General features: G+C 40.7%; 1 protein-coding gene across 1 annotated transcript in view; it reads right to left on the bottom strand.

Annotated features, from left to right (window-relative positions):
• The window catches only part of KCNK10 (potassium two pore domain channel subfamily K member 10), a 70322-nt gene extending 55066 nt beyond the window's left edge, over window positions 1–15256 (bottom strand). Inside the window, exon 1 of the mRNA XM_051806653.1 lies at window positions 15091–15256. Within this exon, the coding sequence (XP_051662613.1) occupies window positions 15091–15142 (52 nt within the window). The 5' untranslated portion in view covers window positions 15143–15256. The remainder of the gene's footprint in view (window positions 1–15090) is intronic.
• Between the last annotated feature and the right edge of the window lie 235 nt (window positions 15257–15491).

Raw genomic sequence — 15491 nt, 5'->3', positions numbered from 1 at the left:
AAGCATCAGGCTTTTTTCTAGTTTGGCTTCAGGACAGCAGTCCTCAGGGGAGTTCCTAGCTAACACTTACTGGCATTAGCATGAAGATGCACTGCCACTGACACCATTTGTAGCACTACTTACAGAGCTGCCAAGTCCAGACGAATACTCGAGGGAGGTTTGTCTTGTGCTGGAGTGAGAATTGTACACTCTGCTGGAGGGCAGTTCGAATTTTGTTTCCCTTGCTTTGCCTTCTCTCTCTCCTGACCTCTCTTCCACCTTGCCCTCCTCCAAATCCATCCATCTGCTCTTGTCCCTCACTTCTCTCCAACTGTGCTGGCAGCGTGGGAGGTAGCATACCCATAACTCCCTGTTCAGCTCCTCTTCTTGGCACTACCCTTCCTGTTGCCTCTGATACTGAGCCTATATCCATGTGTGACAGGACTCATCAATGAACTTCAGGTATGGGAAAATGAAAAATAGAATAGAAGAGTATTACAGTGAGAAACAGGAGGAGTTGAGGGGAGAATAGAAGTGATTGACAGGGGCAAGTCCCAAATATGGAACCCTCCTGCTTCGAGACTGGTGACTATGTTTGTTCCAACACACTCACTGGCTGCAGTGCTATCATCAGCTTTATGGAGCTATTTATAGAGACACTGAATACAGAGAAAACCATGAAAAATTCTCACCTTTCTCTTTCTGAAATAAGACTAAAACCAATAGATCACTGCTAAAACCTGTTTCCCTAGCAATAGATTGGTATTTCTTGCTCTTGAAAAATTGGGAGTTCCAGTTTGTGCAGGTCTCTGCTCTATCAAGAGCCAAATAGGAAGCAAATGCTTTTGACTCAGGATCTTGGGCTATAAAGATGACTTTATGAAAAGAGGTCCTGTAAGAAGATACGTTTCCTTGGGTAATATACAGAATAACTGCTTTCTTGTCAGTATAGTACAAGCACCAAGGAATAACAGCTGGTCTCTGGTTTTCTGCAGATTTCCCCCTTCAATGAACAATAGGCATGTTGAACAGTGATGCTGCTGCTTATCCACAACCGTCTTCTTAAAGACTAAAACAAAATTTTTCATTGCACCATGACATGCTCTGGATGAAACAAGCTGATTACTTTTCCTCACCAGGAAGTGTCCCAGGGTTCCAGTAACATTTAGGAAGAGTCTGAATCTCTCACCACAGGATTCCAATGTGTTCGGTTTCCAAGTACTCACAGGACGATGTAGGGTCAGAGTTTTTGCTGGAATCTTCCAAATATCCTATCTCAAGGATTCAGAAAAGAAATTCAGTCAATGGTCTCATGGGCAGACCAACTAGTGAAGGAAACCTAAGTCCTGCAATTTAGTGTAAGAAAGCCTGTGTACAAAGAGAAAAACATTTTTAGTGAAGGAAACCTAGTGGTAAAACTAGCCAAGTGGAGGAGACAACACAGCAAAGATTCACACTGGTCTTCAGGAAGTTATCTAATCTACATTTGAAATCTGATTGATGCTGGCTGTCTGCCAGGAGTACAGCCTAACAGCAGACTGGAGGAATTTCTTGATTCACCTCAGTCATGCAAAGGGGAACTTAGAAGCACCACTGACTATGGTATAGACTGGAATTGTGAGATGCTCAGCTGGGGCTGTACAATATCTCCTGCAGGACTCTGTTTGGTTACTAGCCAAGGTCACATATGGGTAAGGCCAGAAAAACACACACAATATAATCTGTAATCCCAAAATAACAATTGTGTAAGCACTAATTGTTCCCCTCCAAAGATGCCTTGTGGCATCCTTACGGATGTAGCTGCACATTACTGACCATACCTAAGGAGTTCATACTGATGATCATCTGTTAAAACAAGAAGTAAGAATTTCTGCATCAGTCTAGTGGTGTCTTCCCCAATCTGACTAATGATTAGGATGTACTGAAAAACAGTTTGAATTCAAGTAAATCTCATTAATGATGTTCCATTTCAGTTAGGTGATAATTTCTCAACTTTTCTGTGCAACAGCAATAAAAGTGGATCTTTCATCATGTGATAATGGTCAGAAATCTTGTAAGAAGCACATCATAGAATCATAGTATCAACCAGGTTGGAAAAGACCTCCAAGATCACCAAGTCCAACCCTTGATCCAACACTGCTGTGGTTACTAGACCATGGCACTAAGTGCCACATTCAGTCTCATCTTAAAAACCTACAGAGATGGTGAATCCACCACCTCCCTGAGCAGCCCATTCCAATGCCTGATTACTCTCTCCGTAAAAAATTTCTCCCTAATATCCAACCTAAACCTCCCCTGGCACAGCTTAAGACTGTGCCCTCTTGTCCTACTGCTGGTGGCCCAGGAGAAGAGACCAACCCCCACCTGGCTACAACCTCCTTTCAGATAGTTGTAGAGAGTGATGAGGTCTCCCCTGAACCTTCTCTTCTCCAGGCTGAACAGCCCCAGTTCCCTCAGCCTCTCCTCATAGGACTTGTGCTCGAGTCCCTTCACCAGCCTCGTTGCTCTTCTCTGGACCTGCTCCAGCACCTCAATGTCCTTCCTGAACTGAGAGGCCCAGAGCTGGACACAGTACTCGAGGTGTGGCCTCACCAGTCCTGAGTACAGGGGAAGAATCACTTCCCTGCTCTTACTGGCCACACTGTTCCTGATAGAGGCCAGGGTATTTTTTAGTTGAGTGGAGCTCTACTATTTGCATAACCTAAGGGTTTAATCTATTTAGCCATCTTAAGTTCCCATTGTCTCAGTTTGAAGAGACTGGAATGTTTGCTAAAGAGGATGAGTTATGAGACAGATCAAACTCCTCTCTCTCAGCAATTGTAAATTCAAAATTAAGGGGCTTTAATCGAGGAAGTGTGGAAAAAAAGAAAAAATAACCGTTCATTAAAAGATACTTGTATGTTGGCAAGAACAGTAACAGAACACCAAAAAAAGACCTAGACAATAGTCCTGTTCCCAAAAGTCCCCTTCAAACAAAAGAAAAAAAAAGTCTGAATACTTCTCTGTCCTTTAGCGCAGTTCTAATCGTGGCCTGCAGGGGGCGCTGTTGGATCGCTGAAGGTGCAGGGCCTGCAGGTCTCTGTCGTGGCCAGCAGGGGGCGCTGTTGGGCTCTGGCGGTCACCACACGGGGAGGGGGGTGGGGGGGGGTCTCGGGTCACAGGAGAAGCCAAAAAGAAAATGGGGACCCCTCCCCCATGGAAGAAAGGAGAAAGGAAAACAGTTCACCCCCACAGAACACATCGCTGTCCCCAGATGACGGTGCCCCAAGGCTCCTCTTTTTTTCTCCTCCCAGTGAGCACAAAAACCCTCCGATGAAAACGCAGCAGGTCCAGGCTGGAGACAAAAGACAGTTCGCAGGCAAGTTGAGGCCAGCGGTCAGGGCTGACCAGGACAAGAAGCCAGAAAGACAGGCCCCCAGGCCTTTTCTCCAAATGCACCCATGCAGACCCCCATCTCCATCCCAGAGAGAGAACCCAGCAAAAACTGCCCTCCCCCTCTAAGGAGAGCCAGCAAACCCCCCCCAAAACTCCTCCCCTCTCCCACTCCAGCCTTTACTGGGCCATTAGCTAGAAATTCGGCTTTGCCAGCCAGATATTTTGTAAAGCTAATTGACTCCCTTCCCCCTTCAAACTCAGTTTTTCTTACAATGGAGGCAGGGGAAGGAAAAATTCCCTCATTGGAGTTATAGCCTATAACACCCATACACATTAACACTCAGATAAAGTAAATGAAAGCTTTCCAATACTCTAAAAACCTATTCTGGAATGGGGTGAAGCATACATATAAGACAGCTACTACAAAATTACTCTGTGCAAAAACGATATTTTACAAGGAAGAGGAGGTTGCTGTTTGAATGCCCTTGTTCAGCATAGCTACTTTTATTTTCTCTTATTCTGAATGCCTTATAGCATACACATTTTTCTTTTACCCTTTGTGTGTAAGCTTCACCAGTAAAGCTGCCACAGTCAGAAATTATTTACCTGTTGAGTCTGCATGTATGACAATTACTAGAAATTGACTGTAAGTCAAAGAGGGATCAGTTAAGCAAAAGGAATTAGGTTAAAGAGACATCAGACCCATTATGCTGCTCATGACATCATCACTAGGAGGCTGGTTGGGTACATGGGGCTCCAGGTCACTGCCAGGCTGCACAAAGTTGGTTTGGAGTTTGGTATATAGTATATAATTTAGGGTACCTTAGATGATAAGGAGTCTGATACAACACCTGAATTACATAAGAATGTTCAGCTTCTATTCAGATAATAGTGTAAAAATAGAGTTGTAATTTGAAATATAATAAAACTCCATAGCTACATAATGATACCATGTGCTGATATGGCATGGCTTCTAACATGTCACAGTACTTCACAATGTTGCCATACTGCATCACTGAAATGTGGCTACATGCATTCACAGATCAGACTTAACAAAGAGACAGTAAAGGAAACCTAAGGCCCCACAATCAATTTTGTCCACAATTAAGCTCTACCTAAGCAAAAACTTGCTTGCACAGTGTATAGCAGGTGAACATGAACTCATTTTCCTGCAGTCAGAGTTGGGGAATACAAATGAAATCACTGCTAACAATGCAAAGCTCAGATTAGCATTTTATAACTTTCAGCAGAGCTGCACTAACCATTACAGTGTAACTTCACATAACATCAAAGCAAGTACTAAATGAGAATTAAACCAACAGGAAGAAGTTGTGTATACCTGCCTTAAATCCTCCTAACAAGAGGATTAACCCAAAGCCATTTTAGCTGAAGAGTAAAATACAAGCAGAAACAACCTTTGTCTCATTTCTTTCCTTTGCTATAACTTGGAATACATCCCCTTAGCATCAATACAAATGTAGTCAAATTGGCCAGTGCAGCCCAGAGAGTGATTTTGCTGACCCTAAACCAGACAACTGCTGAGAATTCTCCAGGCTTCCTGAACCATACTTGACTGTATTTCCCCTAACCATAACAGGTCCTTAGAAACTTAGAATACCTTAGAATTTCAGACACCTACCTATATTTAGCTGTTTTATTCTCCAACTTAAACACCAAGACCTTAAACCATCTTGTCCGGGAGCTTCTTTATGCTGATGACGCCGCCCTTGTTGCCCACACAGAAGTAGCCCTGCAGCATTTAACATCCTGCTTTGCAGACTCTGCTGAGCTCTTTGGGCTGGAAGTCAGTCTAAAGAAGACAGAAGTTCTCCATCAACCTGCACCTCAAGAAGTCCCCCATCATCCCCATATCACCATTGGCCAATCAGAGCTCAAATCAGTCCAGCAGTTTAATTACCTAGGCAGCCTCATCTCCTCGGATGGTAAGATTGACGGAGAGATGGACAACAGGTTAGCAAAGGCATATAGTGCTTTCGGAAAGCTTCATAAAAGAGTTTGGTGAAATAAACACCTGAAGAAAAGTACCAAGATCAGTGTTTACAGAGCCATAGTGCTGTCTACTCTCTTATATGGATCTGAATCATGGGTCATCTACCACCACCACCTAGAACGCTTCCATCAACACTGCCTCCGTACAATCCTAAACATCCACTGGTCAGATTATGTGACCAATACATCTGTTCTAGAACAAGCAGCAGTCACAAGTATTGAGGCCATGTTGCTGAGAACACAGCTGCGCTGGGCAGGGCACATCTCCAGGATGAAGGACCACTGCCTCCCTAAGATCTTGCTTTATGGTGAACTTGCCACCGGCTGCCACATGAGAGGAGACCTGAAGAAAAGATACAAGGACTCCCTGAAACAACATCTCAGCCTTGGCCATATTGATCAACATAACTGATCTACTCTGGCCTCCAATCGGGAGGTCTGGAGACACACCATCTATAACACTGCTGATGCTTTTGAGAAAGCACGCAGGATCACCCTTGAGGAGAAAAGGCAACACAGAAAGAATCGTGCCTTGCAGAATATACCATCTAAGGAGTCTTTCTGTTGTGCCTTTTGCAACCGGACATGTCTGTCTCGTATTGGCCTTTTCAGCCACCAACGCGCTTGCAACAAACGTGGGTAGAGCCCTTCCCAAATCTTCGTACGCAAAGCCTAGCCATGATGATTCTCCAACTAAGTCACACTCAAAAAGTGTAATTCAATTGTCCACCCATATTATGCACCATGAAAGAGACTATGGCATACCCTAATTGGTCTTAAGCTGTTGCTCCAGAAGGGTAAGGTCTCCCTTAGGTCCATTATCATTTATACCAGGCCTATAGAAATATCTCAGCTACCTGAAAGTCTCTTAAATGTCAGCAGATGCCTATTTTTAGAAAACCGAATCAACAAAAAATGTCTGGTAGCAATAAGAAATTCAGGTCATAAGGTTACATGTCAGTATATCATTGTAACCTAATAATGGGTTCTGCTTCTTATAAAGGCAAATTAGGATGGTGGCTGTAGCATCATAAAGAAGTAGTGCTGCTGCTGTTTCCGTAGCTGTCATGATTAAAGCTACTCAAGGTCTGTGTCCAGTGCTTTCCTGTGCAATCCAAACTTAGCAGTCTCAACATATAAGTAATCAGTGATGGATCTGAGTTATCCTGGAAGAATGCCTTTGAGATGTGTGCTTCCTTCATTTCAACTGTGAGCTTCTGCAGTACCATTTCTTTCATAATTCTTTCATCAATGAGGTTTTCAACACATAATAGCTAGTGACTGCCTTTTGTTTCTTGAAAATGAAAACCTGAAACTCGAGAGGATAAAAGCCCTGTACAAGCTGTCAGTATGGATTTTCTGTTTTCAAATCATGCTGGTATTATTATATTACAGTATCAAGTAAGAGAGAAATAATCCAAGCAACCCTTCAACAACGTATTACTGAATTTTCAGAAATTCAGTGGCACAAGTCTAAGGTGCCAAAATCCAAAATCCTCATCCAGTAGAGTCAGTAGCATGTTGGTTTTTAATTCCTAGGGAAGAAAAGATGAGTCAGTCCTGCTGAGATATGGACATATGGCTCTAACAAATCTCAAAGCCTGATGCTTAAAGCACTGTGATGATCCTGTAGGATAGTGCTACCAAAATAACTTGTATTGCTTTCTAACAAGATTTTTTAGGGTGTTATCTTTTGTTATCCCCTACTAGTTAAACAGTCTTCAGCAAAAAAATAGTCACACAGTCATAAATAATCCACAGATTATGAGAAAAAGAACTGAAGCAATTTAAAGATCTATTGAATGCATTTGTGTGGGGACATAATTGAGGAACAAATGGAAGAGTCATAAGACTGTTTCTCTAATGAGAGACTAGCCAAATAAACAAATCATCATCTATGAAAGATACTTACTTCATGAGATAAAAATATTCTGTAATATGTACATGAGATTATTTATACTGCGATTTAGTTTTGTTCACAGAGAAAGACCCTGATACATGCCTGAGGAACCAACAGAGGACATAAAGATACTTCAGGGAATTTATAAATTTGACCTAGGTTATACACCTACTTCTAAATGGTAGAAAGAACATCATGTGCTTGAAAACAGTGAATTTTAGTTGAAGGCTGCCAAACTTATTTTCATGTCCACACTTTTTTTTTTTCAGAGTATTTTCAGCCTTACTACAGGTACACCCTGTTCATTCTGCATTTTCTGCACTTCTGGCAGCAGATCTGATCCTGTCACACTTGAGACTCACTCTTTTGTAATCCACGTTTCCTGAAGCAGCTTTGCTTTGTCTCTCCTTGTTAGGTCTTTATTTCTTTTTAAATGTCAAATTTCAAATAGCAAACTCAAACGAAACACTGGACCTAACTATGTCAGGATTAAAAAAAGAAAAAAACTGAACCCACACCCAGACTTTGCAACTGATCACTAGTGCTATTCGGGACTCCAGATGCACTCCTAAGTGCAACAAGTTTCACTCCCTTTCATATATTTCATGCCCCTTGTCACAACTCTAGCTCTGAGCAGGATGGTCCCTTTGATTTTAAAAACAGGAAAATAAAATTAAGCTAAGCTTCTTTATTCTCTTCTACCTCTTTTTTCCCCTCACACAGATTTTGATAACAGATTCTATCACCCTACTGGCCTTCATTTTAATTTCCAATACCAGGATATATCCACACTGAAATTTCTACCTTAACCTCAAAATCATACCAGGGTTCTCCTATGCTTATAATTTAGGACAACTGGATAACACATAATAACGCATGCATTTGGGACACTTTGACAATAGTAAGACTTGTAGTAGCTTAAGAATTTTATTAGCAATTAAAGAAAAAGATGAAATCTGAATTCTTGGTCTCAGCATTCCCAGACCAACGACACAGCCTCAATTCTGTGATTCATTAACATGATAAGAGATTCATAGTTCATATATGAAATATAATTTTGTTTAAATAATCTTAGTTGATGTTTGATTGTGTGAAAAGCAGCCCAGAAAGTATGTTTGGAGAATAATAATGGTCCATGGACTAAAAAGGATTGGCACTACCACCCTGAAGTACAAGAGTATAGGATATGCACTGTTCTCACTTGTTGTTTTACCTCATTGGGGTAACCAGTGAGAACTGCATGACACATTATTTATGAAAGTCAGCAGGTTCATCTTAGAGCACATTTTCCATTATAGATAAAATGTTTTCCTATACATGCTTTATAGACAAACAATAGAAGTATAACCAATGGCTCAGGAACTGCAATATAAGCAGCCTCTGTATGACTAAGGTAGGTCCCAGGATGTTTTCATCCTTACAGAAAACAAAGACCAGAGATATTCCTATAAAAAAAGGTATTAGAAAAATTAGTATTTAGCCTTTTGCTGAATGTCACTTCTTTTACATAAAACTTCCCTAAAAAAAAGAGACCACTGTTCAGCATTCATATTCTCTGCTTCAGCTTTTGCTGTTACACTGAGATTACTACAAAATAAAGGTTAGGCATTCCCATGACACTGAATTCTGTAATACTCTACCTGTTGAATACTAGTCTGTTGGTTACCCCTTTCTTATCCTGACCTCCTCATTTTTTCCTCACCATTTCACTCCAGGTGCTTACCCTATTTTGAGCACAAAATCCAGGGCCTCTGTTTTCCCAGTGATTCCAGGCACTCTCTTACTTTTAACTCAGTAAAGCCTGCGGCAACAACACAGTTCTTTTAAAATGAAGAATTCATGTTGCTCACACCAAAATGAGTGGTAAAATTCCCAGCTCTGGATTAAATCAAGAGAGTAAGAATTAAAGTGTATCACCATTAATATGCACTTCTGTCTGAAGCTGATACAGTCCACATAGTAACTACATAAATCCACATAAATGCCAAAAGCTGAAGTAAAGTCTACCCAATTACAACTGGTATCATATATCTTTATCCCAAAAGCAAACTCCATCACTTCAGTAGCATCAGTTTTCAAGAGTTGCCCAAGGGACTTTTCTGTCCAAAAGCCATTAACAGATTACTCTTGTACATGTGGCAAAAAAGAGCATCGGTATTCTTCACTGAAATAATAATTCTGTCCTAACCCTCGTACTGCTGACAATTCTACTGCTCTTCCTATCTTAGACTTATGGCTTCATATTGCCTTTGATTTTTTCATTCTCCTTTTCTCACAGTACAGATGACATCTTAATGGTACCCTACCCTTCATCTTTCTTACCTTAACTAGAGTTCAGTCTTTCTTCACTATTACTAACAAAGCTGCTGCCCAGTCCTTTGCTCTGCCACCTTCTTACTACTAATTTTACATTTCTGAATCCTTAGTGTTACCATTTCCAGGGTATCCTAAAGACAACGTTGACGAAACTAATAGCTCTCTGCCGTCTTTCTTCCTCTCCTCCTAATTTAATTGTATCTTTCTATCTCTTACCACATTAGGGTCCACGGTACTTATCTGTCTCCCCTGTAGGCTCCACATAGTTCTGATTTTTTCATTCTTTTCTATTTGTTTTCCAAACTCTTCAATTTTTTCACCTTACCATATTTGGCACTGTTGTGCCTACACCACGCACTTCCAGGACTGACCTCCTGTTTACTCAACTTCTACTGGGTAATTTTTCCCATGCTTACTAGGCAGAGCAGAGTCCCAGTCTATCAGATGGGTGGGCCAGTAGCCAATATGATTTTGTGACACAACTAGCACAGGGTCATTGACCATGACCATGGGTCATTTAGGGGCATCAGAGCTACTTTTTCACACATTATAGCTTCCCAGAACAGTCTTCATATACTGAGCTACTAAGAACTGACTTACCAATGCAGAAAGACATAGCCTAGCTCACAAAGGCATTCTACTTCTTTTCATATACCTTCTTGAAAACAGATGACTGAAATGAGCACCTTTATTCTACTCATCTACATCTTTATAATTGTTTGCCTTCTGCATTGGTGTCTTTGAATAAAACAACAGAAAAAGCAAGTACTGCAGCAATTTGTAAACTCCACCAGCAGCATCAGTTTAATCTGTACTGAGTAGCTGATGCTGAAGATTTTTCAAACAGTCCTCAAGGGATGATCCAATCCCGATATCTGCACGAAGGCACTTGAGACTCAGTTCGTTGTCCCACATATAGGTGTCTAGTACTGCTTGAGGTGCCTCAGGCAAAGTGAGAAATCCCATGGCAGGTAATAAAGGACCTATGGAAGACTTCAGCCCCTCTGGAGCAGCAGCCTGGGAATATCAAAGGTGTTTAGATACTTCTAACGGGAAACTCAATTGAATCTTCAGTGTCTGTAAAGAAGAGTAAATTATACTAGTTTCCTAGAGTTGTAAATTGCAGAGACTACCTTATTTCTTAATTGATGTGATCTGTGTATGATGACAGGCTGTTTTGCTCCCTCCTAATTGTTTTAGCATTTGATTGCAATCCATATGCTCTTCTTTCAATAGCAGATCTTAGATTGCTCTAAACAAGTTAATTATATTCCACAACACCCTTGTGCATTAGGAAAGCATTAATATTCTTGTTTTGCAGTCAAGGAAAAAGGAAGGAAAAGAAAGGGTAAGTAGCTTGCGTAAGGTTAAACAGTAAGTCAGTAGCAAAATTTGAAGAGGAACTCCAGATTCTCAACCATGGTTTGAATTCCCCACAGACCACTAACTCCCACATTAAATATAAGGGCAGAAATAAAGGCATGGTTTCAGAACTCCAAAGTGCAGAAAGCTATCCTATAAAAACAATATATTTGTGAAAGGATGCAGAAACTGGTATCAAAACTTTAGAGTTCCAAAACATCAGTGTAGAGATAAACATTGATCTGGAAATTCAAAAGGCTCTGACAGTCCGTATCACTGCAATGACAGCAAAAAACTGCAGGCACAAAGGATGGAACAAAACTGAACTCCACTTGCTGCCTACTAAGAGCATCAGTAAGGCAGACATACTTCCCTTGGAAAAGACATCTCACCATCACCCTGCTAGACAGTCTCACTTGGGAATCATTTTTGATCTTATTGGAAACAGTCTCATCTACCTTTCTTTTCTACAAAGAAACATCAATTTTAAGCAGGTAATTTTTAGGAAAAAAGTTGATATTGTTGTAACATCCAGATGTCTCAGACAGGATGAGGGACATATTGTGGTTTAGGTACTGTATAAAAATATATCTGCAAAGATATAATAAGCCAATTAAAGCACGGACAACAGGTGGGTGTAACAAACAGCAAGAGGAATGCAAGAAAGGGGAGAGATACGAACAACAATTATGAGAATTAATGTCTTCATATGCTGCTGTAAATCCACTTTTATATTCTGAAAATCTATAGATGAGAAGTTGCATGAGGTATGAAACTAAGAATCTGGTCTTTCACTAATTTCAGTTATTGCTTTACCTGAATTGTATCAAATGCGACAAGTAAAAATTAGAGATAGGCAGATCAAATGTTTTCTGATTGTGCATATACAGGCTGGTTCCACCAGTAAAACAAATGGGAAGCTTATTTTTTAAAACGTAAGGCCAGGTAGTGTGATATCCTGTACCCCTACTCTATGGGTCCAGTGCTCCCTAAAACATTCTTGAGGTACCTTCTTGGTTTTCTTACTCATTTCTTACACTATTCATTCACTGTATACAAATTGTGTGGGTTTTAGTCAATATATATGGGATTCTAGGGCATATTTCACATTGGATTGCAAGGGACAAGTCCCAGTTACTTTTGGAATTGAGTTTGATCTGTTTGTTAATGGAATTACATAGTTTCATTGCCTGGGATAACAGTGGACTTCACTGTAGGAATCTGGACCTTATACAATTCCAGATTGTATATTTCGTTTATCTAGAAAACTCACTCATCATTTACACAGAACACGCAGGTATACTTTATACCAGACACATAAGATAATATACAAAACAATAATATCACAGTTCAGTTTCCAAGCTCTGGTTGACCCAGTTTAATGGCTGAGAAATCAGTCTCCCATTAGCCATCTGTCAGACACCATCTTTCATGACAATTCTATTCTTTTGCACCTTTTCTCTCCACAGTGTCTTTCTATGGTATATTGATCTTTGCTAATCTGAACTGAGACTATCAGTTTTACATCAGATGAAAATTACCAGCAGTCTCTAATCTATTTATCTACGTAAATATTTATATTCAGTTAGCATTACGAAATTGAGCATTAATTCATTTCAATGACTATCATTCTGACCTGGGTTCAAACCAGCAGCATCATCAATTCCAAGCCAGCCATATCTCCACAACAAGGGCCCTGGCCTTTAGAAATGTGTATAATTTCTAGAAAATATTGCCTGGAATAATCAGATCTAAACAAACTTTGAGATACCATAACTCTCACTTATGTCCTTGGGCTGCTAGCTTGCTTGCCAGGAGCATCAGTTGATATCCTTCAAGTATGTTTAGCACAAGTTAGCACAATTCCTACTAGACAAAACTATGGAAACTGTGTGTTCTCCGTTTGATGACCAGAACAGGGCACAATCATACAATACAATCTGAAATGAGCCTGGTATTGGAGTGTGAACACTAACTGGAGATGAGTTGTGCTTTTAATATTTAGGACTCTTTGCATCCTTGCATCACCAACTTTTTACATATTGATCTTTGTATCTAAGAAAAACTACTTCAGTCTTTAACTCCAAAGATTCCACATAGGATGCAAAACATAACATCATTCTTCACATGTACATGCAGAGAACAGACTACATATGTAACCGTAAATTAAATTAATTTTAGAGCTTTTAGCTTTTTTGTGTAGATCACTAGTAACATTTATATCTACGTAAATATATTTTTGTTTCAAAAGTAATAGAATGCTGAACTACCTTATCTTCTACACACACAACTAATTTTTCAGTGGGAGTATGTGAGTACAGTGTCACTGCACTGTTCCTCTACTGATTAAAGGATTGGGCCTTAGACAGCTTTTCCTTGCCCATTTGCCTTTTTTCCCTTTGACCAAATTTTATCTATTTCCTGAGCCTCATAGAGAATTAGAAAATAACATTTCTTGGCTATACATTAGCATCCATTCTGCCTGCCTAACGAAGTCAATACACTGAGGAGAAATAACTAATAGGATTCTGCAGTTTTTAGCAGGCATTCAGCTTGGCAGAGAGGAAACCTGCTGGGTTTGTGATCTGTTAACTGCTACAGTATTCTATAGTTCTGTCACATCAGTAAATTGTGGCAAACCACCTGTTGGATCCATACGCTTTAAAGCTGATTGCCAAGCAAAGGAGCTCCACACCGAATGTCATCAGTTCATCTTTCTATATGCCTTGTCAGAGGAAAGAAGACAAGAGCTTTTTGCAATAAAAGGCATTTTGCAATACATAAAATGAATTAAAATGAAGCTGCAGCAACAAATACTCAGAAAAGCACCTGGGAAGGGCAAGTTTTCACAGAATTTTGACCATAGGACAAGGGATATACTGTTATTACAATAATCAAATCTCTGTTAGCACTACTATCCATCCATGTGTTCTTTGGGAAGCTGAGGGCGGAGAAGGCTGATGTGTCGTTTTCAGCCTTCACCTAATTAGAGATGTAGTAAGGCTTAAACTAAAGCTTAATTGTGTATACTGTTTAAACAGCACATCATATCTGCTCAGAGGATTGTTCTGCCGTATCCCTTCTACACCAGGAGAAACTGTTTCTAATGTTTCATTTTGTGAATGTGAGGGCATGGAGGATGACAAGCAAATTGACCACTAAAACCAAACCTGCGGAATAAAGACGAGTAATCAAAGCCTGTGCTATCACTTTATACTTCCTGCAAGCACTGCTGTACAGTGACTGGCTGCCAGCAGTTCTGCTGCAAACCTGAGCATACGGCTTCAAGTAGTTTTGCTTCTCTAATGATGCACAGAAATATGACACACCAGTATATAAATTACCAGTAGGGTTTTTTCAGTCACTTCTGTAGGATGCAGATGAACTTCCTCCCCATGCCAGGAAAGGAGAGGATTTGATTATGATTTTCAAACACCACTTGGATCATTTTATTGAAAACCACTGCACTGGCGTAAATCTCCTTCCACCATCACACGAACACACTCCCCAAGTCTGACTCTAAACGTACCTATATAGTTAATCAAACTATCCACTTGGGCCAGTCAGTTGTTAACAACACAGAGTAAAGAGTGTAAAGGTCCCTTTGGGCTCTATTATTTAATGTGTCTTTTTATACCGTCCACACTAAGGGTTATATCGCAGCAGCATTTTGCTCCTGCCAACAAACATGTGCCATCGAGGAGCCCTGAGCAAGCAGTCACATCTGTGTCCACTCCTGTACCACCCATTTAGCAGAGACAATGATCACTAGAAACAACAAAGGAGCCACTGATAAAACAAACAATGCTGTGAGCCAGAGATCACTGCCATCCCAGGCAAGTTTACCATGAAAATACTCAAGAAAAAGGGAGAAGAGAGGAGGGAAAAGATATATCAAATATAGAACTGTAAAACTTACACCTTGAAGAGGTTTTACCCACGCAGCCACCCAACCCCACATCTGAGTAGCATTTTGTAATGCACTGCTAGGACTGAGCAAGAAAGACTGAACAGCGCACATGGGAAGCAGCCAAGCATCCAACGCCTCCTCCCATTTGGAGTCACATATTCTCCTACGAGTCAACAGACACAAGAAATAATAATAATTGTTATTACTACAGTAATTATAGTAATAGAGAATCACCAACCTTGAGGATCCCAGTTCACCTGTTTTCTTGGAGTCTCGATTGGAAATTTCATTGCTTCCTTTTTGCAAAGGGAGTAAAAAGAATTAAATAAATTCCCAACCTTCCTGTCTCGATGCTGCAGTCAAACAAATTAATTTCAAATTATAGGGAGCCTGCGTTGTTTGACTGAGAGGAACTGGTGGTTGCCAAGGAAAAAAATACACAAATAAATCGAAGAGGTTGGGGAGGGGCGGGCAGGGGAGTGGAGTGGAGGGGTTGGTGCCGACGAGGTGAGGAGGGGTGCAGACACCCCAGCAGAGAGAGGGGTAGAAGGGATGGACTGAGGACCGGAGAGAATCTGGGGGAGCAGGAACAGAGCAGACTGAGATGGCCAGCGGGTCCAGGGTGCTGCTGGCTCCAGG

Source organism: Manacus candei, unplaced genomic scaffold (assembly GCF_025592945.1).
Source record: "Manacus candei isolate 608988 ecotype Guabito, Panama unplaced genomic scaffold, ASM2559294v1 h1tg000067l, whole genome shotgun sequence".
In the NCBI taxonomy this organism is placed as follows: Eukaryota; Metazoa; Chordata; class Aves; order Passeriformes; family Pipridae; genus Manacus; species Manacus candei.
This window is presented reverse-complemented; position numbering and strand designations above follow the sequence as displayed.